This window comes from Schistocerca nitens, chromosome 2, assembly GCF_023898315.1.
Source record: "Schistocerca nitens isolate TAMUIC-IGC-003100 chromosome 2, iqSchNite1.1, whole genome shotgun sequence".
NCBI lineage: Eukaryota > Metazoa > Arthropoda > Insecta > Orthoptera > Acrididae > Schistocerca > Schistocerca nitens.
This window is the reverse complement of record NC_064615.1, coordinates 307601605-307627408: the sequence shown is the minus strand read 5'-3', so window position 1 is coordinate 307627408 and position 25804 is coordinate 307601605. Positions and strand designations below refer to the sequence as shown.

General features: G+C 42.3%; 1 protein-coding gene across 3 annotated transcripts in view; it reads left to right on the top strand.

Moving 5' to 3' along the window:
* The window catches only part of LOC126236074 (neprilysin-2-like), a 213838-nt gene that overhangs the window by 125929 nt on the left and 62105 nt on the right, over positions 1–25804 (top strand). For all 3 annotated transcript variants that reach the window (XM_049945133.1, XM_049945132.1, XM_049945134.1), the window contains exon 10: positions 18673–18769. In XM_049945133.1, the coding sequence (XP_049801090.1) occupies positions 18673–18769 (97 nt within the window). The remainder of the gene's footprint in view (positions 1–18672; positions 18770–25804) is intronic.

Below are 25804 nucleotides of genomic sequence, written 5' to 3'. Positions count from 1 at the left end.
ATTTCGTCAGAAGATTCCGCGCAACGTAAAATGCCTTTCTTTTAATGGTGTTCATCCCAAACCCTGCATCATGTCCGTCACAATCTCTACCCTATTTCGCGATAATACAAAAATTGCTGTTCTGCTTTGAGCTGCCTCTGTTAATACTATCTGGTAAGGATCCCAGACCGCGCAGCAGTACTCCAAAAGAGGACGGACAAGCGTAGCCGACCGATGTGGCGGAGCGGTTCTAGGCGCGTCAGTCTGGAACCGCGCAACCGCTACGGTCGCAGCTTCGAATCCTGCCTGGGGCATGGATGACTCTGATATCCTTAGGTTAGTTAGGTTTAAGTAGTTCTAAGTTCTAGGGGACTGATGTTAAGTCCCATAGTACTCAGAGCCATTTTTGACAAGCGTAGTGTACGCAGTCTCTTCAGTAGACCTGTTGTAACGGCTAAGAGTTCTGCCAATAAAACGCATTCTTTGGTTAGCCTTCCCCACAACATATTCTGTATGTTCCTTCCAATTTAACTTGTTCTTAATTGTAATTCATAGATACTTAGTAGGATTTACGGCCTTTACATTAGACTGATTTATCGTGTAACCTAAGTTTAACGGATTCTTTTAGCAGTCATGTGGATGACCGCACAGTTTTCATTATTTAGGATCAATTGCCAATTTACGTACTGTTCAGATATCTTTTGTAAATCGTTTTCCAATTTGTTTTGATCTTCTGATGAGTTTACGAGACGATAAACGACAGCATTATCTGTAATATACCTAAGACCGCTGCTCAAATTGGCTCCTAAATCGCTTACATAGATAAGGAACAGCAGAGGGCCTATAACACTACCATGGGAACGCCACAAATCACTTCTGTTTTACTCGACGACCTTCCGTCAATTACTACGAACTGTGACATCTCTGACAGAAAATTACCAATCCAGTCATATAACTAACAAGATATCAAGTCGGAAAAAGGATCCAGTTGTTATTTTAATCTGGTTGCCGAGATCACTAACTCAAAGAACTGTCTGCTTCAGTTTCGCGACAAGATAAACTACTTCTAACAGCAACAAACACACCACCGCCAACTGTGTTTGCCTATCCCTTCGGAACACCACTACGTTTTTCGAAAAGATCTCGGCTGAACTTATCTCCGGCTTTAGCCAGTTTTCAGTGCTTATAACGATTTGAACGTGAGTGCTTTCTATTAGCGGTTGGAGCTAAGGTACGTTCCCAACACAACTGCGACAATTTACAACTGTTATACCGATGGTTCCTGTAAGAACATTCTTCCTATGTTGGACCAGCATCCTTCGAGACTGAAGTCCGTTTAGTATTTCACCGAGACGCTCTAACCTAAAAAAGCCGGTTAGTCCATGCCACCCAGCCCCTGCTACCAATGTAGCCATCTCCAGCGTGTAGTGTACTCCTGACCTACTTAGCGGAACCCAAACACTACCACTCCGTGACGAATGGCGAGGAATCTGCAGGCTACACAGTCGCTGAACCACGTGAGCCTCTGATTCGGACCGTCCACTTGGCTCTGTACCAAATGTCCGCATTCGTTCCTGTAGACAATCTTGCAAATTGTGAGCTCTGCTTTCATCTGGATAGGCGAGACTGGCAGCATTTACCACTTTTGTTTGCTGCTTGAAACCAGAGAGAATCTCTTCCAATGCAAAGTAACACACATCATTGGTACCAATGTGAGCCACCACCTGCAATTGGTTGCACCCTGTGCTGTTCATGACATCCGGAAGGACCCTTTCCACGTCCGGTATGCATATGGAGAGCACATTGGATTTCATCCCCTACTAGGCAACCATGTTCCTAAATGGGCCTCATAACATGCCTAACATTGAAGCTCCCAACAACCAATAATCCCACCCTCTTTGATTGCCCAGATCTTGCAAGCTGAGAGGTACCCTCTGGACAAGTGACTGCATATGGCTGAATGACAGTGTTAGCCACAGACAGCACCTGGAACCTGTTTGTCAAACTAACCGGGGGTGCCTTACGTGCGACCCACTGGAAACTCTTTCACCCCCAGCCACGCCCCGAGGCGACCTATCCTTGACTCCTTGACTATGGATGAGTGACCAACCTCAGTGCGAGGAGCCACTGAGCCGCGTACCAGTGCTTACCGATTGGCGGACTCAGACTTGCTGGACGTCATTGGACCTGCACAACCAGCTTACAATAGTGGTGCCCATCCACTGAAGCTTCAAGCTGTGTAAAGGAAGCCATCACAGCCTGGAGCTGACAGTGAAGTGCTACCATCTCGGCTGGCATCCGTATGCAGCCATAATAGTCCCTATCCATACTAAAGACTGTGGAAAACTAAACTACATAGACAAACAAGGATAATCGACACACGCTATGGAACTCTACTGTGGACACCAACTGTGTCCAATAAATTAGATTAACATACAGAGATTCAAAAATTGAACCACCAAAGCACACATGTGACACTAAATAATTCACTCCTGATCTGAAACTTCTAATATGTCACAAAATCGGTCTACTTTCCGACGCAAACAAGAAAGCGAGAACTGCGACTGTTAAATACTAAATTAATACGCAAAACCTCAAGAAAGTAAACTACCAAAGCACACAGATGAAACTATGCTATTTGCTTCTGGTTAGGAGGTCATAAATTGTTACACTAATGGCCATTAATATTGCTAGACAACGAAGATAACATGCTACAGACGCGAAATTTAACCGACAGGAAGAAGATGCTGTGACATACAAATGATTAACTTTTCAGAACATTCACACAAGGTTGGCACATGTGGCGACACCTACAACGTGCTGACATGACGAACGTTTCCAACCGATTTCTCATACACAAACAGCGGTTGACCAGCGTTGCCTGCTGAAACGTTGTTGTGATGCCTCGTGTAAGGAGGAGAAATGCGTACCATCACGTTTCCGACTTTGATAAAGGTCTGATTGTAGCCTATCGCGATTGTGGTTTATCGTATCGCGACATTGCTGCTCGCGTTGGTCGAGATCCAATGACTGTTAGCAGAATATGGAATCGATGGGTTCAGGAGGGTAATACGGAACGCCGTTCTGGATCCCAACGGCCTCGTATCACTAGACGTCGAGATGACGGGCATCTTATCCACATGGCTGTATTGGATCGTGAAGCTACGTCTCGATCCCTGAGTCAACGGATGGGGACGTTTGCAAGACAACAACCACCTGCACGAAATGTTCGACGACGTTTGCAACAGCATGGACTATCAGCTCGGAGACCATGGCTGCGGTTACCCTTGACGCTGCATCACAGACAGGAGTGCCTACGATGGTGTACTCAACGACGAACCTGAGTGCACGAATGGCAAGACGTCATTTTTTCGGATGAATCCAGATTCTGTTTACAGCATCATGATGGTCGAATCCGCGTTTGGCAACATCGCGGTGAACGCACATGGGAAGCGTGTATTCGTCATCGCCATACTGGCGTATCACCCGGCGTGATGATATGGGGTGCCATTGGTTACACGTCTCGGTCACCTCTTGTTCGCATTGACGGCACTTTCAACAGTGGACGTTACATTTCAGATGTGTTATGACCCGTGGCTCTACCCTTAATTCGAGCCCTGCGAAACTTTACATTTCAGCAGGATAATGCATGACCGAATGTTGCAGGTCCTGTACGGGCCTTTCTGGATACACAAAATGTTCGACTGGTGCCCTGGCCAGCACATTCTCCAGATCTCTCACCAATTGAAAACGTCTGGTCAATGGTGACCGAGCAACTGGCTCGTCACAATACACCAGTCACTACTCTTGATGAACTGTGGTATCGTGTTGAAGCTGCATGGGCAGCTATACTTGTACACTCCATCCAAGCTCTGACTCAATTCCCAGGCGTATCAAGGCCGCTATTTGTTCTGGGTACTGATTCTGAGGATCTATGCACCCAAATTGCGTGAAAATGTAATCACACGTCAGTTCTAGTATAATATTTTTGTCAAATGATAACCCGTTTATCATCTGCATTTCTTCTTGGTGTAGCAATTTTAATGGCCAGTAGTTTACAAAATCGGTTACTTTCCTGTCGCTGGCTGTGTCTCGGCCAGCTGCTGCCGAGTGGGCTAGGACTCGGTCTGGGTATATATCTGATGAAAATTGAGTTCTTTGAACCAGTGTATCATAGCAACAATTTATTATTTCTAAAAGCACACACAGAAAATGTACTGGTTCAAGCTGGTGTTACAGTTCTAAATAAAGTTCTTAACCTTTTGCTGTAGGCGACGAGTGTGGCGATCTAGTGTGGCGGCTAGACAAACTATGCATTAGCAGTTAGAGAGACAGTGTGAGGCTTAGGGCCTTACACCGTTCTTCCTGAGATCGGGCATAACAGATTTGAATAGACTTGCAGTATGAGTCACTGGCAGGACAGGATGCCCGAGTGTACGTAGTTCCTATGTGATCTGGTAGATATCACTAGCTGTTTGTGTAATTTTCTAATCGTTTGCTACTTACTATTATAATTGTGCTTAGTTATCAGAGTGAGTGAAGGTGTGACTATGAAATAATCTTTTATGTACATTTTATGCTACACATTGAATTAACTGGTCTCTTGAGGAATGTTCGAGAATGACATGTGTGTCTGTCATTGGTACCGGAGAAACTTATAAACTACAAGGTGTACAACTTTTCTTCCGATGTTTGCCGATAGCTGGCTACAACGCTAAGTTGCGGTCGAAAGAAACAGATCGCTGACGTCAGGCAGTTAGCTTGGACCTCGTTCAACATAACCTCATTCAAACATTAATCGATGTGCCGGCCGGGGTGGCCGAGCGCTTCTAGGCGCTACAGTCTGGTACCGCGTGACGACTGCGGTCGCAGGTTCGAATCCTGCCTCGGGCATGGATGTGTGTGATGTCCTAATATTAGTTAGGTTTAAGTAGTTCTAAGTTCTAGGGGACTGATAACCTCAGAAGTTAAGTCCCATAGTGCTCAGAGCCATTTGAACAATTTTTTTTAATCGATGTGTGTCTGCATCATAAAGTTGTTCTTGATTCAAAATGTCAGTTTACGAGCTTAATTCTCGTCATTTTCGGGAGTAGTTACTGTCTCAGTATGAAGAAAACAGCGGCTGAGTCTCATCGAATGCTCTCAGGTACGTATGGTAAGGACGCTATTAGTGAAAGAACGTGTCGTGAATGGTTTCAACGCTTCTTTAACGTCTTAGACCGGCATAGTGGTGGAAGAGAGAATGTTTCCGAAGATGCAGAATTGGAGACATTGCTGAGTGAACACTCTCGTCAAACTCAAGAAGAATTGGCACGATTAATGGGAGTGACACAGCAAGCCATTTCAAAATGTCTCAAGGCTATGGGCATGAAAGAAGGATATTGGGTCCCGTGTGAGCTGAAACCAAGAGACATTGAACGACGTTTGTGTGTTTGTGAACAGTTGCTTCAGAGGCAAAAACAGAAGGGCTTTCTGCATCACATTGTGATTGGGGACGAAAACTGGGTTCATTACGATAACTCTAAACGCAGAAAGAGGGAGTTAATTTCATATTTGTGGGTTTCAAATTTTATTTGATTTAATTTACTGATTTTCTGATTCAGTGACAAATTTTGAATGGTTCTTTACGCACTATGAGACCAAAAGTATCCAGACACCCCCAAAACCGCACGCTTTTCATATTAGGTGCATTGTGCTGCCACCTACTGCCATATAATCCATATCAGCGACCTCAGTAGTCATTAGACATCGTGAGAGATCAGAATGGGGCGATCCGCGGAAGTCACGGACTTTGAACGTGGTCAGGTGATTGGGTGTCACTTGTCTCGTTTGTCTGTATGCGTGATTTCCACACTGCTAAACATCCCTAGGTCCACTGTTTCCGATGTGATAGTGAAGTGAAAACGTGAAGGGATACGTACAGCAAGAAAGCGTACACGCCGACTTCGTCTGTTGACTGACGGAGACCACCTACAGTTGAAGAGGGGCGTAATGTGTAATAGGCAGACATCTATCCAGACACAGGAATTCCAAACTGCATCAGGATCCACTGCAAGTGGTATGACAGTTAGGCAAGAGGTAAGAAAACTTGTATTTCATGGACGAGCGGCTGCTCATAAGCCACACATCAAGCCGGTAAATGCCAAATGACGCCTCGCTTGGTGTAAAGAGCGTAAAGGTTGGACGATTGAACAGTGGAAAAACACTGTGTTGAGTGACGAATCATGATACACAATGTGGCGATCCGATGGTAGGATGTGGGTATGGCGAATGCCCGGCGAACGTCATGTGCCAGCGCGTGTAGTGCCAACAGTAAAATTCGGAGGCGGTGCTGTTGTGGTGTGGTCGTGTTTTTCATGGAGGGGACTTGCTGTTTTGCGTGTCACTATCACAGAACAAGCTTACATTGATTTTTTAAGCATCTTCTTGCTTTTCACTGTTGAAGAGTAATTCGGGGATGGCGAGTGCACCTTTCAGCACGATCGAGCACCTGTTCATAGTACACGGCTTGTGGCTGAGTGGTTACATGACATTACCATCCCTGTAATGGACTAGCCTGCACAGAGTCCTGACCTGAATCCTGTAGAACACCTTTGGAACGTTTTTCGAACGCCGAGTTCGTGCCAGGCCTCACCGACCGACATCGATACCACTCCTCAGTGCAGCGCTCCGTAAAGAATGCGCTGCCATTCCCCAAGAAACCTTCCAGCATCTGATTGAACGTGTGCCTGCGAGAGTGGAAGCTGTTATCAAGGCTAAGGGTGGGCGAACACCATACTGAATTCCTTCGTTACCGATGGAGGGCGCCACGAACTTGTAAGTCTTTTTCAGCGAGATGTGCGGATACTTTTGATTACATATTGTATATGTAAGGGAGACGAAAATTTAATAGTCATGGGTGACTGGAATTCGTCAGTAGGAAAAGGGAGAGAAGGAAACATAGTAGGTGAATATGGATTGGGGGGAAGAAATGGAAGAGGAAGCCGCCTTGTAGAATTTTGCACAGAGCATAACTTAATCATAGCTAACACTTGGTTCAAGAATCATAAAAGAAGGTTGTATACCTGGAAGAATCCTGGAGATACTAAAAGGTATCAGATAGATTATATAATGGTAAGACAGAGATTTAGGAACCAGGTTTTAAATTGTAAGACATTTCCAGGGGCAGATGTGGATTCTGACCACAATCTATTGGTTATGAACTGCAGATTGAAACTGAAGAAACTGCAAAAAGGTGGGAATTTAAGGAGATGGGACCTGGATAAACTGAAAGAACCAGAGGTTGTAGAGAGTTTCAGGGAGAGCATAAGGGAACAATTGACAGGAATGGGGGAAAGAAATACAGTAGAAGAAGAATGGGTAGCTCTGAGGGATGAAGTAGTGAATGCAGCAGAGGATCAAGTAGGTAAAAAGACGAGGGCTAATAGAAATCCTTGGGTAACAGAAGAAATATTGAATTTAATTGATGAAAGGAGAAAATATAAAAATGCAGTAAATGAAGCAGGCAAAAAGGAATACAAACGTCTCAAAAATGAGATCGACAGGAAGTGCAAAATGGCTAAGCAGGGATGGCTAGAGGACAAATGTAAGGATGTAGAAGCTTGTCTCACTTGGGGTAAGATTAGATACTGCCTACAGGAAAATTAAAGAGACCTTTGGAGAGAAGAGAACCACTTGTATGAATATCAAGAGCTCAGATGGAAACCCAGTTCTAAGCAAAGAAGGGAAGGCAGAAAGGTCGAAGGAGTATATAGAGGATTTATACAAGGGCGATGTACTTAAGGACAATATTATAGAAATGGAAGAGGATGTAGATGAAGATGAAATGGGAGATAAGATACTGCGTGAAGAGTTTGACAGAGTACTGAAAGACCTGAGTCGAAACAAGGCCCCGGGAGTAGACAACATTCCATTAGAACTACTGATGGTCTTGGGAGAGCCAGTCATGACAAAACTCTACCATCTGGTGAGCAAGATGTATGAGACAGGCGAAATACCCACAGACTTCAAGAAGAATATAATAATTCCAATCCCAAAGAAAGCAGGTGTTGATAGATGTGAAAATTACCGAACTATCAGTTTGATAAGTCACAGCTGCAAAATACTAACGCGAATTCTTTACAGACGAATGGAAAAACTGGTAGAAGCGGACCTCGAGGAAGATCAGTTTGGATTCCGTAGAAATGTTGGAACACGTGAGGCAATATTAACCTTACGACTTATCTTAGAAGAAAGATTAAGAAAAGGCAAACCTACGTTTCTAGCATTTGTAGACTTAGAGAAAGCTTTTGACAACGTTAACTGGAATACTCTCTTTCAAATTCTGAAGGTGGCAGGGGTAAAATACAAGGAGCGAAAGGCTATTTACAATTTGTAGAGAAACCAGATGGCAGTTATAAGAGTCGAGGGGCATGAAAGGGAAGCAGTGGTTGGGAAAGGAGTGAGACAGGGATATAGCCTCTCCCCGATGTTATTCAATCTGTATATTGAGCAAGCAGTAAAGGAAACAAAAGAAAAATTCGGAGTAGGTATTAAAATTCATGGAGGAGAAGTAAAAACTTTGAGGTTCGCCGATGACATTGTAATTCTGTCAGAGACAGCAAAGGACTTGGAAGAGCAGTTGAACGGAATGGACAGTGTCTTGAAAGGAGGATATAAGATGAACATCAACAAAAGCAAAACGAGGATAATGGAATGTAGTCAAATTAAATCGTGTGATGCTGAGGGGATTAGATTAGGAAATGAGACACTTAAAGTAGTAAAGGAGTTTTGCTATTTAGGGAGTAAAATAACTGATGATGGTCGAAGTAGAGAGGATATAAAATGTAGACTGTCAATGGCAAGGAAATCGTTTCTGAAGAAGAGAAATTTGTTAACATCTAGTATAGATTTAAGTGTCAGGAAGTCGTTTCTGGAAGTATTTGTATGGAGTGTAGCCATGTATGGAAGTGAAACATGGACGATAACCAGTTTGGACAAGAAGAGAATAGAAGCTTTCGAAATGTGGTGCTACAGAAGAATGCTGAAGATAAGGTGGGTAGATCACGTAACTAATGAGGAGGTATTGAATAGGATTGGGGAGAAGTTTGTGGAACAACTTGACTAGAAGAAGGGATCGGTTGGTAGGACATGTTTTCAGGCATCAAGGGATCACAAATTTAGCATTGGAGGGCAGCGTGGAGGGTAAAAATCGTAGAGGGAGACCAAGAGATCAATACACTAAGCAGATTCAGAAGGATGTAGGTTGCAGTAGGTACTGGGAGATGAAGAAGCTTGCACAGGATAGAGTAGCATGGAGAGCTGCATCAAACCAGTCTCAGGACTGAGGACCACAACAACATTGTATATGCGCAGGATTCGCCGGGTTTGATGCTGCTTTCCGATTGGCTGTGATGTTTTGCTGACCATCAGAAATTAGCATACTCTCTCGTATTTTGTGTAGAGAGATAAGGAGAGTTAGGGCTTGGATGTCGCGATCAGTCCTATTGCTCGGTGCTCCAATGAAAATTATTACTATTGTAATATTTCGGTTCCAAAACGTTTGAGAAGTGCCACAAGGTGTGAAAGACGAGTTCGATTTAATACATTTCTGCTGACATTTTTAATCACGAAATTGTGCGTTGCATGTTGGTTACTAGCGAAAGTGAACATTTTGTTACGTAAGACTGATTATGTTTTTTTTTGTCCGAAATGTACCCGCCTTCGGCGGTCTCTACTTGTTTTTTTATGTTTAGGAAAGGGAAAGTTTTTCACGGCTTTATTTAAAAAAAAAACATTCAGAAGGGACTGGGCTCTCACTTTGGGGTCCATTGTTCTTCTGTAATTTTTTCATATTTTATTTTCTAGGGAAATTTTGGCGCTTGATTTCTTGAAGTTTCTTGTTCTGGTTGATGGTCTTGGTACTGAAGTTAATTGTCTATTTCAGTTATTTTGTTCGTATTTATCCTGGAACTATTGATTTGGGTACTTTGTACGTGTGCCATGGTTGGGGTACTATTGTTGCGACGGTTCTGAGTTTGGGGGGTATATTTTCGGCATGTGTCAAATTTTTGGAAAATTTTTTGTGCGTAATCTTGAATTTTTTCTGCAATTGTCTTCTCTTGTAGCTGTTCGTGCATTCCTGCTACCCTCGTCCAGCGAGGGGCCACCTCAGGCATGTATTTTGAAGTATCTGCAGCTGTTAAATGTTAGTTCTGCATGTAGTGCACCATGCTGCCGCTCCATATAGTATTGCTGGCTGGATCGTGGATTTGTATAATTGGAGTTTTGTTTTAGTGTTTAACTCTTTTCTTTTGAAAAACGGAATTAGCATATTCATCATTTTCTGTGCGGCACTTTTTCTTTCTGTGGTGTTATCTTTGAATGTTAGAGATTTGTCCAAATGTATTACCAAATATTTCGTTTACGAGCTCCACGGTTTGGGTTGATCTGCGACCTGTAATTGCGTTCTTAGTCTCGGTAATATCTTCTTAGTAAAAAATACTGCTGCTGTTGTAGTGGCGTTAAAACTAATCTTGTTCTGATGTGCTCATTCTTTCATGATATCGATTTGTCGTTGTGCTCTTGCTGTGATTAGGTCGATATTTCGTCCGAATGTCAAGAAGGCTGTGTCGTCTGCACAGAGGCTTAGGGTTACGTGTGGTAAAGTAGGTAGATCGTTGATGTAGAGATTGAATAGTATAGGTGATAGGACCGATCCTTGCGGGATTCCGGCTACGGGTATTTTGGTAGTTGATCTCTTCCCTTGTATTGTAACGAAGAATTGTCTATTTTGTAAAAAACCATCAATCATTTTTATGTAACAATCTGGAATCGGCGTTGTTTGGTGTAGTCTAGCTATTGTATTTTCCTTCCATACTTTGTAGTATGTTTTGGAAATGTCGAAGAAGACGTCTGTTGTGGATATGCTGAGGTTGAAATTGTGCTGGATGTATTCTGTGATGCGGATTAGCTGTAGCTCTGATGATAATATTGAAGTAAAACAGAATTGTTGTGGGCGCATTATATTGTGTTCAATGAGGTATAGTTGTAGGCGTTTTAAGATGATTCTTTCAGGTACTTTGCCAAGTGTTGGAAGTAAACTTATCGGTCTGTGATTTATTGCTTCCGCAGGGTTTTAGCCCGGTTTTGGGATCGGTACTATTTTCGCGGTTTTCCAATTGTCTTGAAAGTATTCCAGTAGTAGACAGCTGTTAATTATTTTTGTTAGTAGAACTATTGCTTTACGTGGTAGATGTTTTAGATGAGTATTAGATATTTGATCGGTGCCTGGTGCTGTATTTTTTGTTTCCGATATTAGCTTCTTTATTTCTGCTGGTGTAGTGAGTAGAGGTCTTTCTGTTGACGGTGTATTTCGAAACTGTTGTAAGACGTGTCGGATTCTGTCGGCTTCGTTGTCTCTATTGTGTGGGTTTTCTTGTTCATTATGTGGTAGGGACATTTGTATATTGTACTCGTCGGCAAATAGTTGAGCTTTTGCTAGTGTGTCAAATATTAATCCGCCGGGTCCGTTGATAGCTGTGTGTGTTTGTAGTAGGAAATCTGCCATTTTGTCTTCCCATAATTGTTGCCGCCATTCTATTACTCGTCGGTGTAGTTCTCTTGAAAGTCTTTTCATTTCTTGTTTGTCACGAGGATTATGAAATTGTTGCCAGCGTCTTCTGTATCTGTTCCGTTGTATTTTAAGTTCTTCTAGTAGTGGTGGTATGGTGTCGTGGTATAGTTCCGGATTTGTATTGTGGATGCTCTCTTTGCGACTGTTTTAATTTTCCTGGTGAGAACTTCTATTGCAATGTTGATACTGTTTTTGTTGTCTCAGTTCATTGTCGGAGCGATGTTGTTTGTTAAATATCTGCTGTTTGGTCCCAGTTGATTTCTATTTGTTGTGGAAGTGATATTTGTAGAGCTGCTCGTTGGATGAGGCCAAGGACAGGTTGATGATCGGATGACAGGTCATTGATGGTTCGTAGCTGTGAATTGAGATTTATATTCTTGGTTCGTACAATGTCAAGGGCATCTGAAGTTTGATTTTGAACATTCGGAATTCTTGTAGGCTGGTGTGGAACGTGGACTGTACATTCTAGTTCGGCTTGTGCGTCGTATAACTGTCCTTTTCTGTTCGTCTTGATAAAGTTCCAGGATTCATGTTTTGCGTTAAAGTCTCCTAACTTTAGAATCTTAGGGAAACGGTGAAAAAATGTACTGAGGTGTTCTTTAATTAGTTGTTTATTCGGACTGATGTAAGCTGCGATTATTGCTTTATTTTCTATGGCGTTGTGAACGGTGACGGCGGTTGCTTGTAGTGACTGAAATGGTGGAAGTGTTTCAAGATGATGTGTGATGTTTGTTTTTATGGCAATAGCGGTTCAGCCACCTCCTCTTCTATCTTGTCGGTCTGTTCTATACGTGCGCCTATTGCGGAGTATGAGAATCGTCGTCGGAGTAAAATGCGTCTTTGTTACTGCTATTATAGCTAACAGATATCAAATGCTGTTCTTTTAAATTTTTATTTGTGATATGTTGCAATAGAGCGTCACCGGTTTCTTGCGGTCTAACAGATATCAAATGCTGTTCTTTTAAATTTTTATTTGTGATATGTTGCAATAGAGCGTCACCGGTGATATGTTGCAATAGAGCGTCACCGGTTTCTTGCGGTCTAACAGATATCAAATGCTGTTCTTTTAAATTTTTATTTGTGATATGTTGCAATAGAGCGTCACCGGTTTCTTGCGGTCTAGCAGTGTTGGTCATGATATTCAGTTAGGACTTTCTGTGAAATATAACTAACAATTTCCATAAACTGGCTGCGAGAATAAATTATATGTGCATGTGGACTTTCCAGACTTCGTACAGCTCAGAATAAGGCTTGTTAGTAAGTGGTGTATTCAAACTTACCGTAATATGGAGAAATGTTATGCACATCAGACTTTCATTTAACTATTCTTAATCTTCCACTGGCAAAACAATTTCTAGTGCGACTTGTGGCTGCAAAGTGTGAAGCTGATTTTTCTATAGCTTCTTCCGGATGGAACTGCATTTCACTGAGTTCAAGGAGGTGTGCATGTTAGAAGCGACTCACCACAAACTGAGTGGAACTTTATTCGCAGCAGCACGGCACAGCGCCGCTGCAAGTGGAAGCTGACACTATGGTGGTCGTGGGCCGATGGATCCTTGATCTGATCCAATGACCAGCACATTCCAAACCTGGTTTTTCTTGCTACTGCTGGCAATAATGTCACATATGCCACTATGCTTAATTGCACCTGCTTTCGTTTGCCAGCGGAGAACCCACCGGCACGAGGGCGGTGGAGTCTGGCGGGCGCCGTGCTGTTGCGATGCTCAAGTGAACTGCAACAGGAGCTTTTTCTCTGTTATCGAGCTCTCTAACCTAGGCATGTGCCGTTGCACATCTGCAAAATATCTAGTCCAGTATCACGTCGTAATCGACCGGAAAACTGAAGGACGGGTGTCTCCAGTATTTAAGAAGGGCGAAACAATGGTCATACCTATATTTACATGGTGTAAGTGATTTGAGGGAGTTTCCCACTTCATCTAACTGCGATGAAATTACATTAGGTGTTCCACAGGGTTTTACATGGGTCTGTTCTGTTCTTGATATATGTCAATGACCTCCCTTCTTATCTGAAACAAGAAGCTAAACTGACACTGTTTGCTGATGATACAAGCATCATTATTAAAACAGGAAAAGAAACTCCAATAGAAAATGATTGAAATAACATCTTTGGGGAAGTTACTGATTGGTTTTCTGGGAATGGGCTTGCTCTCAACTTTGAAAATATAGAGTACGTCCAATTTTCTACAGAGTTCCTACAATAAATATAACAAATCAACTTAGTGAGTAGCTAGGGTAGAGCATACCAAGTTTTGGGTCTACATGTAGATGGGAATCTTAACTGGAAAATAGATATTTTGGGTCTTCAGCGACTAGGTTCAGAAACCTTTGCATATAGAATAGTTCCTAATTTTGAGGATACAGAAATTAGCAACCTAACATACTTTGGATACTTTCACTCTCTGATGTCCTACGGAATAATATTTTGGGGTAGCTCAACAATAAGGCAAAAAGTATTCATTGCTCAAAAGAAAGTGGTTGGAATAATGTGTGGGTGTCACAGTCGCCCGTTTTGTAGGCATCTCTTCCAAAGTTTATGAATTCTTACAACTGCCTCACGGTACGTGTACTCGGTAATAAAATTTGTTCCGTACAACATGGACCAGTTTATAAACAACAGTGACATCAAAAATGGCTCTGAGCACTATGGGACTTAACTTCTGAGGTCATGAGTCCCCTAGAACTTAGAACTACTTAAACCTAACTAACCTAAGGACATCACACACATCCATGCCCGAGGCAGGATTCGAACCTGCGACCGTAGCGGTCACGCGGTTCCAGACTGAAGCACCTAGAACCGCTCGGCCACACCGGCCGGCAACAGTGACATCCACGATTATAATACCAGAAGAAAGAAAGTCACTACTCTCTACTTAACCTATCTTTGGCAGATAAAGGGATAAAATATGCTGCTGTAAAACTTTTCGATGAATCACCAGAAGAAATAAGATGTTTGACAGACAGCAGTTATAGTTTTAAAAATAAACTGAAATCATATCTCCTTGACAACTCTTTCTATAGTGAAGATGAATTCTTGAATAGAAATAAATAGATCTATAGGTATAATACATGCATCGTTTTGTGCCATTTAAGGATATGAGGTAGGTAACAAATTTTTAAACTTAAAAAAAATAAATAAAAAAATAAAATAAAATAAAATAAAAAACATTGATTCATTTGTGCATTTCTTATACACTTTACATGCGCTACATCATGACGGTTACCATGATATTGATCAATGGAACGCGTAACAAACATTTGAAAAATCACATAACAAGTTTAACGTTGGTTTGCTGCATAATTCTTGAGCATATTCAAACTCGAATATAACAAATTTTATTGAAGGGGAAAAACGCTTGCATCCGCAAATAAAGAAGTATATACAAGGTATCGATCGTACGAAACACATCGACCTTTTCTCTCATGATATCCTGCAAACCGTGGCTGAAGAGCAGAAGGCAGATTCTGCATTCCAACATTTCCAGAAAGTTTTGGACACACCGCCACATTGCAGGTTGCCAATGGAGGTCCTAGCATATCGAATAAGTTATCAGATATCTAAGTGGCTGAAAGAGCTTTTAAACAGCAAAACCTAGTATATTTTCTTGATTGGCGAATGTTCGTCAGAGACAAAGCTATCGTACGATAGTCCGGTCTTTTTCTCTGTACACAGAAACGACCTGACAGGCAGGGCGAACAGCTGTCTGCGACTGCTGATGCCGCGTTACCGTGCAGCGGTTGTGTCGCTGTAGAGCCACGGCGGGAGGATCCAGGGTGACGTCGACAAAACTCCTATTCTGGTCGATCAGTGGCAGCTTCCCCTAAATGCGGAAAAACTGAAGCTAATGCAGATGCATAGGATAAACAACCCTGTAACCTTCGAATATTGTATTAGTCGTCTGCTGCCTGACAGTATCACTTCTTTTAACGTTGAAAAGCTACGTGAAACAGGCCGAGCGCTTAAGGTCAATTGCTGATAAATCCTCTTCAAAAATCAGTTTTCTGTTTTCCAACTTATATCAACTTTTAGACCTTTTAAGCAATAATTGGATATCGGGACTTTGTTTAGAAGGAGACTTAAACATCTCTCGGTATGCAGCCACAACCATCTTTCCGGTGCTTTGACATGTGAAATTACACTCCCAATTAAGAACGATGTGCTATACAACTGTTTGTCGTGTTGGCAGCCAGCCAGGAAACACGCTATGTGATGCCTGTATATTTTCCCTTGTGGTTTCGAGTGTTGTTTTGCTTGTAAGCTTTTCTGTAATTTCACTTTTCGCTAGTTTGTCATTCTCGAAAGTAATTATACCTGAAAAACGATTTTGGTACTGAAAAATTTATGTTTTACGGCAATCGGTTTATTTGCCAGGAAGTATAGATTGTGGAAAATTATTTATAAAACAACAGCATGTTAGGTGGACTCCATCAGGTGTGGATACGGGAAAGAACTTGAAACTGGTGAAGTTGGTGCTCACCATCACTCCCTGCCATTTCCAGTGATAGAAGCAATTAACCCCAGAAACATGGATCTAAGTAACAGTAAACTATTGTCACGGCGCTTTTTCAAGAGTTTTATATGGCAACGCCTGCCAAAAACAATGTTTGTTGCATTCAAGACTTTGAGATTAGGTTTGTTAGATGCTGGAATTAATTTTACTGGTGGGGTAGTTAGCAGATGTGATTTTCTAGTGTTGCTAGGAATGTCTTCTGGGTTCAACAGGAGACAATCACTGGCAGCAATTGATTCCATGAGAGTGGCCAAAGTTGACAGTTTGGTCCTAGAGGCCAGAATGACAAGGACAAACAAGGAAAGTAAGAGAGAAGGTGATTACGTGTAAACGAACAAGACTATGGGACTGGAATGTATCAGGAACTACAGAGGTGAGTTATAGATCATAAGTATCTTTCAAGTGAATTTCCCGAGGCTTAAATTTTATCAGCCACACGTTTTATACACGAAAAATCTGTCTGAAACTATTGCGATGTTTTAGGAGACTATTTGGAGAAAATTGAGCTACACACACTAACGTGCTACCAACAGGAAGGAAAGTACACAGTGATTAGTTATAGAAACTAACGTTAATTTTGATTTTCATATGAAAATATTTATAGAATAAAAACTTCTGCCTGAAATGACATGATAGTGGTCTGTCTTTTAGATAAACATATTGTAAATTTTTACTTACAGTTTCAAGCGTCTAAGTAAGATGTTCAATGCATAGCTTCGAAGTGTGGGGCGACAAATAAGAAATTAAACTTACTTATTCTCGCAAACAGCACTGCTGTTAAGTCAGTGTAAGAACTAAAGTGATCAACTGTGTATCAAAATATCCACTAAGTAACCGTCGTACTGTTCTACGGTTTGTATCCTACTAACATGTAAGAATTCACAATGAGTTAGCTTTACAAGAGAAATCGAATCAGCAAACAATATTACAATAATTACAAGACGACCGGACCTGCAGCCCGTCCGTTATCGGGTGAAACTCTGGTCTTTTACTACCCCGCTGGACAGGGTTTCTCTTATTGAATGCCCTTCTGCAACACATGAAAACTATATAAGGACCACTGGTGACAAGAGTAATTCAGTTACTCAAAACAGATGACGTAACTTTTAGTTTGAAAGCTGCATGTGGAGAGGTTCAGGGTTAAGACGCGCACCTGTGCTTGAAAGTTAAACAGATTAGGAAACAATATGACGATGATAAGGCTTACTTCAAAGCAACCAACCTCTTAATTTTAGTCGATAACTAAGGTGCGACTGGATCCAACCCCGTCCCTTTTGCCAATCTTATTTTGACTAAAGCCCTGATGACACTTGGCTCTTAATATTTTCAAAGTTAACTGCTTGTCAGTTATTAAGACCGCTCTGAAGGAACGTCTTAAAACTTTACTCGTGAACACTTATTACAAGAGAACTCACTCGGCGGAACCACAAGATCCAGCTAAAAATACACCAATAAACACAGAAGTGTATAGCATAGCACAACAGTTTGTTCGGATTACGGCTATTGCAATTACAATTGCAATTACAATTGAAACGGTTAACATCTAAATTTAACCACAGGGCCGCTGTTTTGTTTAACGGCAACCTGTGACTTAGTACAACTGTTCCGGCTGTATTTACGACCAGGAGCTGATTCATTACAATATTAATGATCGGGTGCAAACCAGAAAGGAAAGGCAATATAATAGCTGGACAAAATTTCAAACGGCAACTAGTGTCTTAGTACAATACTACAGCCTATATTTACCACCAAAGAGCCGACCGAGTAAAACTCTGAGGTTCGGGTACAAACCAGAAAATAGTTAGGAGGATAGGTAGACAATGACACAAATCACCACGTTGATTAGAGAATGTTACTCCCCTTCATCATCAAGCAACTCCATGCATCCACGGTGCGTCGCGGCGGTTACTGAGCGGTGCCGAAAAAAGCCAGGTAGAAGAGGGCAGCCAGACCACGAGAGGTCTTCCGACACGAATGTGGCCAACCAACTGACTGGATGTCGGCCTGCTGTTTGCAGCCGACGCTGACCCTGGTAAAGTACTCCGGTACACCTTCTAAGGACACAGCCCACAGATACCAACTCTTCCTGTAAGATATTGGCTATGGGGCCGCAAAAGGGATAGTCGATACTATCTTTGAGCCAGTGGCGCCAGACAGAACAGTCTACTAACTCAATGGCGTGACGGCTCAAACTTTATAAAAATTGTTAGTATTTTTCCAAAAAATTCACAGGAAAGTTACCTTAAAGTAGTTTGTGGGGAGGACGAATAGTCTATATAGTTTTCCTGGGGGAGTTTCAATGAAATTAGCTCATTTCAGTTGGGGGTGGAACAGGAAAGGGATGGAGGAAAACGTTTGCAAGGAACCCTCCTCCACGCACCGTACGGTGGATTGCTGAATACGTATGTGGATGACGATAGATATAGGTACGCCCAATCTCTTACTCTTTCCAAAAAATTTTATTTTGTCCTTCCTTATGTCAGTCATACCTACAAACACCTTGCATGTACTAACACTCTGTGATGTAATTTGGTGTGATGTGATGTGCAGAAAGAAGGCACTCGAGAAAGCCAAGTCGATGGTCGCCCAAATCGCCTACCCAGACGAGCTGCTGGACGACAGGATGCTGGACCACTTCTACGAGAAGGTAAGCAGCAACGAGTCCGTTTACAATATGCCAGAACGCAAACTGACACGCCGTTGTGCACTACCCTTTGAACTTTTCAACTAATCTCTATACCTCTCACTGTCCTAGAGGTCCAAAACACGAGAGTAAGGCTCTAAAGAAATACAGTTCGCCGGCCAGAGTGGCCGAGCGGTTCTAGGCGCTACAGTCTGGAACCACGAGACCGCGACGGTCGCAGGTTCGAATCCTGCCTCGGGCATGGATGTGTGTGATGTCCTTAGGTTAGTTAGGTTTAAGTAGTTCTAAGTTCTAAGGGACTGACGACCTCCGATGTTAAAACCCATAGTGCTCAGAGCCATTTTGAAATACAGTTCAATTTCAGATTTCAAGGAGATAGGTCTACATTAGGTGTATTCAAACAATAATAAATATTATACACTTATGCCAAACCATTGTCCTATCCCCGCACCATTTCTTGAAGTCGATCTTTCAGACAGCATTTAGCTGTCTCAGCGGCGCTTTGTTAATCTAGTCTAAGTGTTGCGTAACGACAGCCCTTTAAGACTGGTCATGTATGGCAAATATGGAGATTGTGGCATCATTACACCTTGTTTTTTACCAGAACTTCACGAACAAGCAAACTAACTGTGAGAAGGTGACTTTTTGTCGTGCAAAACCCATGAATAGTTTCGACACAAATACCTGTGATTTTTTTGGATTCATTCACGCTTATGTCGTTAAACTTATCGGCAGTACTACATATCGTTAGACACTATGGCATGAACTCGTGTTGTACTTTGACATAAAAATCCAAGAACACAGCGGGCATAACCTTCACATCCGACTGCACTTGTCGAAGCTTTTTCGTTCTTAGTGACACAGAATGCGTCATCTCTGTAAACACGTTTTGTCACCTGTTATGACACGTTGCAGTAGTTCAGACTTGTAGCTGACTACATATAACGACTTCTGAGCAACTAGCATTCGCTGCGGTTTTTGTTCGAAATTCAGTATTTTTGTAATATAATCAGTTCATTCACTTTTTGCACACTTTCATCAGTTGATAATGTGCTGCGGAATCGAAGGCTGTCGTCATCTTTAAAGTTTTGACAGCCTTCTTCGAAACGAGTATATCACTTATAAACTTCTGCTTGCTTCATCGAAGTTTCACGAAAAACAATATTTAATGTGTCTCACAATTTGCAGCATTTATTCGGTTCTTGTAGCAGCAGGAAGGTAATGAGGATTCTGGGAAAAGTATGACCTTTAGCCTTTGCGATGCCAACATTAAGGGGCAGGGATCAGTTCCCTTTGAACTTTGATCTTGACCTTGACTAATGCTGTAGTCATGCTCCTAGTTTCCCCTTCTTTGCCATCTCCCCACCCCTCCTTCGCCCATCCATTACAAACCAATCACTGTGAAGTACACTGCACAGCAGAATTAACAAGTTACTTTTTTTAAACCCGGAAATATTCTTCCACTGTGATGCATGAGTCTCAAATTGTGCTCAAAGGTATGTACAGACTACCTCCTTGATGATGGAAAAGCGTGGCGTCCTGCGACGGACCCTAGAGATCGAAGACGCTTCAAACAACAACGTGGCGACATCTGCGATAAAAGAGCTAGAGCTCAGACGCTCATGTAACGTGTAAAATGGGTTGACGATGTCCCACTGTCACGAAATTTCCCCACATTGCTGACCAACGCCGCCGTGGACGTGTCACACGGTGGAAGGTCGCCACAGCCCCTCTTACGCACATTCACCCATTATTTTGACGACTCTGCGATGGAGTTACAGGACCGTGACGCCCAGCCTTCAAATCACGCAGTTTTCTCATGTGACCCGGGTTCGAATCCCTCCGTTACTTAAGTTTTGTTTAATAATCAGCATTGGTGGCCTAAGACTTCAGGCATAAGAAGTCACCCCATTCTGCCGACGGCATTGACAATGAAGGAGGAGGAGCAGACAGAGGTTCAGGGCACTCTCTTGTCCTAGGGGTGGGAAACTGCCCCTAAAGGCGGAAGAATCAGCATCGATAACGGCATGAGGATGCAGAAGGCAACGGAAACCACTGCATTAAAGACACGTAACGTGTATTCACAGGACATGTGGCCTGTAATCGAAGAACTGTCATGGTGATCTCTTCATTGGCAAAAGATTCCAGAGTAGTCCCCTATTCGGATCTCCGGGAGGGGACTACTATGGGGGAGGTTACCATGAGAAAAATACTGAATAATCAACGAAATGATAACGTTTCACGATTCGTGGCGTGGAATGTCAGAAGCCTGAACGCGCTAAGGAAACTAGAAAATCTGAAAAGGGAAATGCAAAGACTCAATCTAGATACAGAAGCGGTCAGTGAAGTGAATTGGAAAGAAGACGAGGATTTCTGGCCAAATGAGTAGAGGGTATAAAGGGATTAGGATTCGTTATGAATACGAAGGTAGGGGAAGGGAGAGAGTGTGTTACTGTGAACAGTACAGTGACAGGTTGGTTTTTATCATAATCGACAGCAAACCGGCACAGACAACGATAGTTCAGGTATACATGCCGACGTCGCAAGCTGAAGATGAAGAGATAGTGACGTATATGAGGGTACTAAAAGGGTAATACAGTATGTAAATGGGGATGAAAATCTAATAGTCATGGGAGACTGGAATGCTGTTTTATGGGAAGGAGTAGGGAAAAAGTTTACAGGAGAATAGAGGCTTGGGACAAGGAATGAGAGAGGAGGAAAGCTAATTGAGTTGTGCAACACGTTTCAGCTGGTAACAGCGAATAATCTGTTTAAGAATCACAAGAGGAGTAGGTATACTTCAAGAAGACCGGGTGATAAGGCAAGATTTCTGTTAGATTACATCATGGTGAGATAGAGATTTCGAAATCAGATACTAGATTGTAAGGTGTACCCAGGAGCAGATCTAGGCTCAGATCACAATATAGTAGTGATGAGGAGTAGACTGAAGTTTGCGGCATTAGCCAGGAAGAATCAATACGCAAAGAAGTACTAAGGAATGACGAGATACGATTGAAGTTCTCTAAGGTTATAGATACACCAACAAGGAACAGCTCAGTAGGCAGTTGAAGAGGAATGGACATCTCTAAAACGGGCCATCACAGAATTTGGGAAGGAAAACGTAAGTACAAAGAAGGTAACTGCGAAGAAACCATGGGTAAGAAGAAATGCTTCAATTGATCGATGAAAGGAGGAAGTACTAAAATGCTCCGGGAAACTGAGGAATACAGAAATACAAGTTGCTAAGGAGTGAAATAAGCAGGAAGTACAGGGAAGCTAAGACGGAATGGCTGCAGGAAAAATGTGGAGACATTGAAAAAGAAATGACTGTCGGAAGGACAAACTCCGCTTACAGGAAAGTCAAAACAATTTTCGTGACATTGAAAGCAATGGTGATAACATTAAGAGTGAAACGGGAATTCGACTATTAAATGCAGAGGAGAGAGCGGATAGGTGGAAAGAATACACGGAGAGCCTCTATGAGGGGCAAGATTTGTCTGATGTGACAGAAGAAACAGGAGTCGATTTAGAAGAGGTAGTGTATCCAATACTAGAATCAGAATTTAAAAGAGCTTTGGACGACTTAAGATCAAATAAGGCAGAAGGGATAGGTAGCATTCCACCTGACTTTCTAACATCACTGGGGGAAGTTGCAACAAAACGACTATTCACGTTGGTGTGTAGAATGTATGAGTCTGGCGACATACCATCTGACTTTCGGAAAAGAATCATCCACACAATTCTGAAGACAGTAAGAGCTGACAAGTGCGAGAATTGTCGCACAATCATCTTAACAGCTCACACATCCAAGATTCTTACAAAAATAATATACAGAAGGATGGAAAAGAAAATTGAGAACGCGCAAGATGACGATCAGTTTGGCCTTAGGAAAGGTAAAGGAACGAGATTCTGACGTTGCAGTTAATAACGAAAGCAAGACTAAAGAAAAATCGAGACACGTTCATATAACTTGTCGACCTCGAAAAAGCGTTCCACAATTTAAAATGGTGCAAGATGTTCGAAATTCTGAGAGAAGTGGGGAGAAGCTATAGGCAGAGACGGGTCATGTATACTATGTACAGCAGACAAGAGGCAATAAAAAGAGTGGGCAACCAAGAACGAAGTGCTGGTATTAAATAGGGGGTAAGACAAGGATATAGCCTCTCGCCCCTACTGTTCAATCTGTACATCGAGGAAACAATGATGGAAATAAAAGAAAGATTCAGGAGTGGAATTAAAATTGAAGTTGAAACGGTATCAGTGATACATTCACTGATCATTTTGCTATCTTGAGTGCAAGTGATGAAGAATTACATGATCTGCTCAACGGAAAGATCTGCCTAATGAGTGCAGAGTGTGGATTAAGAGTAAATCGAAGAAAGACGAAGCTAATGAGTAGTATTAGAAATGAGTACAGCAAGCCACTTAACATCAGGATTGATGGTCACAAAATAGATGAAGTTAAGGAATTCTGCTACCTAGGCAGTACAATGACGAGTGATGGGCGGAGCAAGGAGGACATCAAAAGCATACAAGTAATGGTAAAAAGGGCATTCCTGGCCAACAGATGTCTATTAATAGCAAATATCGGCCTTTATTTCAGGAAGAAAGTTCTGAGAATGTACGTTCGGAGTACAGCATTGTATGGTAGTGAATCATGGACTGTCGGAAAACCGGAACAGAAGAGAATCGAAGAATTTGAGATGTGGTGCTATAGGCGAATGTTGAAAATTAGGTGGACTGATAAGGTAAGGAATGAGGTTCTGCGCAGAATCGGGGAGGAAAGGAACACTGATAAGGAGTAGGGACAGGATGATAGGACATGTGTTAAGACATGAGTGAATGACTTCCATGGTACTAGAGGGAGCTGTAAAGGGCAAAAACTGTAGAAGAAGTCAGAGATTTTCATGCATCCACCAAATAATTGAGTACGTAGGTTGCAATTGCTAGGCTGAGATGAAGAAGTTCACATGGGAGAGTGTGGCGGGCCGCATCAAACAAAACAGAAGACTGATGACTAAAAAAGAAAAGAGCCGAGGAAAACATTTCAGATACACCGCCGCTCAGAATCGACACGAAAAGATCTCAAGGGGTGGCAAAAATGGCGTCAATGAAACCACCGCTTTTCTTGGGACGTTGATTTGCACACATTTAGCGGTCGAAAACGACCGTTTGAAGTGCAGTGAGCAACAATAAGGCATTCTTCACGTTCGTAGGTGTTACTGACGTCTCTCTGACTGTTCTACCCTTGTCTCCTTCTATGTAGTAATCGTGCGCTAGCAACCACATTGAACATGATTTCACTCCTCTGGAGTGCAGTGCGACAGCTATGTTTGCTCTTGTGTACAAGGTAGAACCACTAAGGACCGTTCAAATCCACCGAACGGAATTTGAAGGTGATCCGAAGCAGCGCAGGATTCTTATGCTTTTTCAGTTCTCCTTTTTCAAGCCGTCGTGTAGTGCGAGCACGAAACTGCTGCGGCTAAGACCCCCATTTCGGCAATGTCCTCGGTGGCAACCCCCCCCCCCGACCACCACATTTATGTTGTTGTTGTTGTGGTCTTCAGTCCTGAGACTGGTTTGATGCAGCTCTCCATGCTACTCTGTCCTGTGCAAGCTTCTTCATCTCCCAGTACCTACTGCAACCTACATCCTTCTGAATCTGCTTAGTGTATGCATCTCTTGGTCTCCCCCTACGATTTTTACCCTCCACGCTGCCCTCCAATACTAAATTGGTGATCCCTTGATGCCTCAGAACATGTCCTACCAACCGATCCCTTCTTCTGGTCAAGTTGTGCCACAAACTCCTCTTCTCCCCAATCCGATTCAGTACCTCCTCATTAGTTATGTGATCTACCCATCTAATCTTCAGCATTCTTCTGTAGCACCACATTTCGAAAGCTTCTATTCTCTTCTTGTCCAAACTATTTATCGTCCATGTTTCACTTCCATACATGGCTACACTCCATACAAATACTTTCAGAAAAGACTTCCTGACACTTAAATCTATACTCGATGTTAACAAATTTCTCTTCTTCAGAAACGCTTTCCTTGACATTGCCAGTCTACATTTTATATCCTCTCTACTTCGACCATCATCGGTTATTTTGCTCCCCAAATAGCAAAACTCCTTTACTACTTTAAGTGTCTCATTTCCTAATCTAATACCCTCAACATCACCCGACTTACTTCGACTACATTCCATTATCCTCGTTTTGCTTTTGTTGATGTTCATCTTATATCCTCCCTTCAAGACACCATCCATTCCGTTCAACTGCTCTTCCAAGTCCTTTGCTGTCTCTGACAGAATTACAATGTCATCGGCGAACCTCAAAGTTTTTATTTCTTCTCCATTGATTTTAATACCTACTCCAAATTTTTCTTTTGTTTCCTTCACATTTATGTATCAAGTTAATACCATACCCTGACTGTCTGGTGAGAAAGGGGACGGGTAGGCTTTTCATAAAACAGGTCCGTAGACTCTTGCAAAAACAACGAAATAACCATGCTAAATTTAAACGAACGCGAAAGCTCCAAGGTTGGTGATATTTTACAAAAGCACCTAATTTAGCTCGGACTTCAATGCATGCTTATAACGTTTTCACAACGAAACGTTGTCTGGAAACACAGCAGAAAATCCAAAGAGATTCTCGTCGTATGCTAGCGGTAAGACATAATGCCCTCTCTCCGCGATAGCAGTGGAAATGCTATCAATGACTGCACTGCTAAAGCAGAGTTACTAAACAGTCTTCCGAAATTCCTTCATCAAAGAAGGCGAAGCAAATAATTCAGAATTCAAATCAAGAACAGCTGTCAACATCATTAACTTAGAAGTAGATATTATCAGAGTCGTGAACCAACTGGAATTACTTAATAAAAGCAAGGCTTCAGGTCCAGATTGTATACCATTTAGGTAGGTTTCAGAGTCTGCTGATGCAATGGCTCTATACGTAACAATCATACACAACCACTCGCTCGACGAAAGATCCGTACCCAGAGACTGGAGAGCTGTACAGGTCACGCCTAAATTCAAGAAAG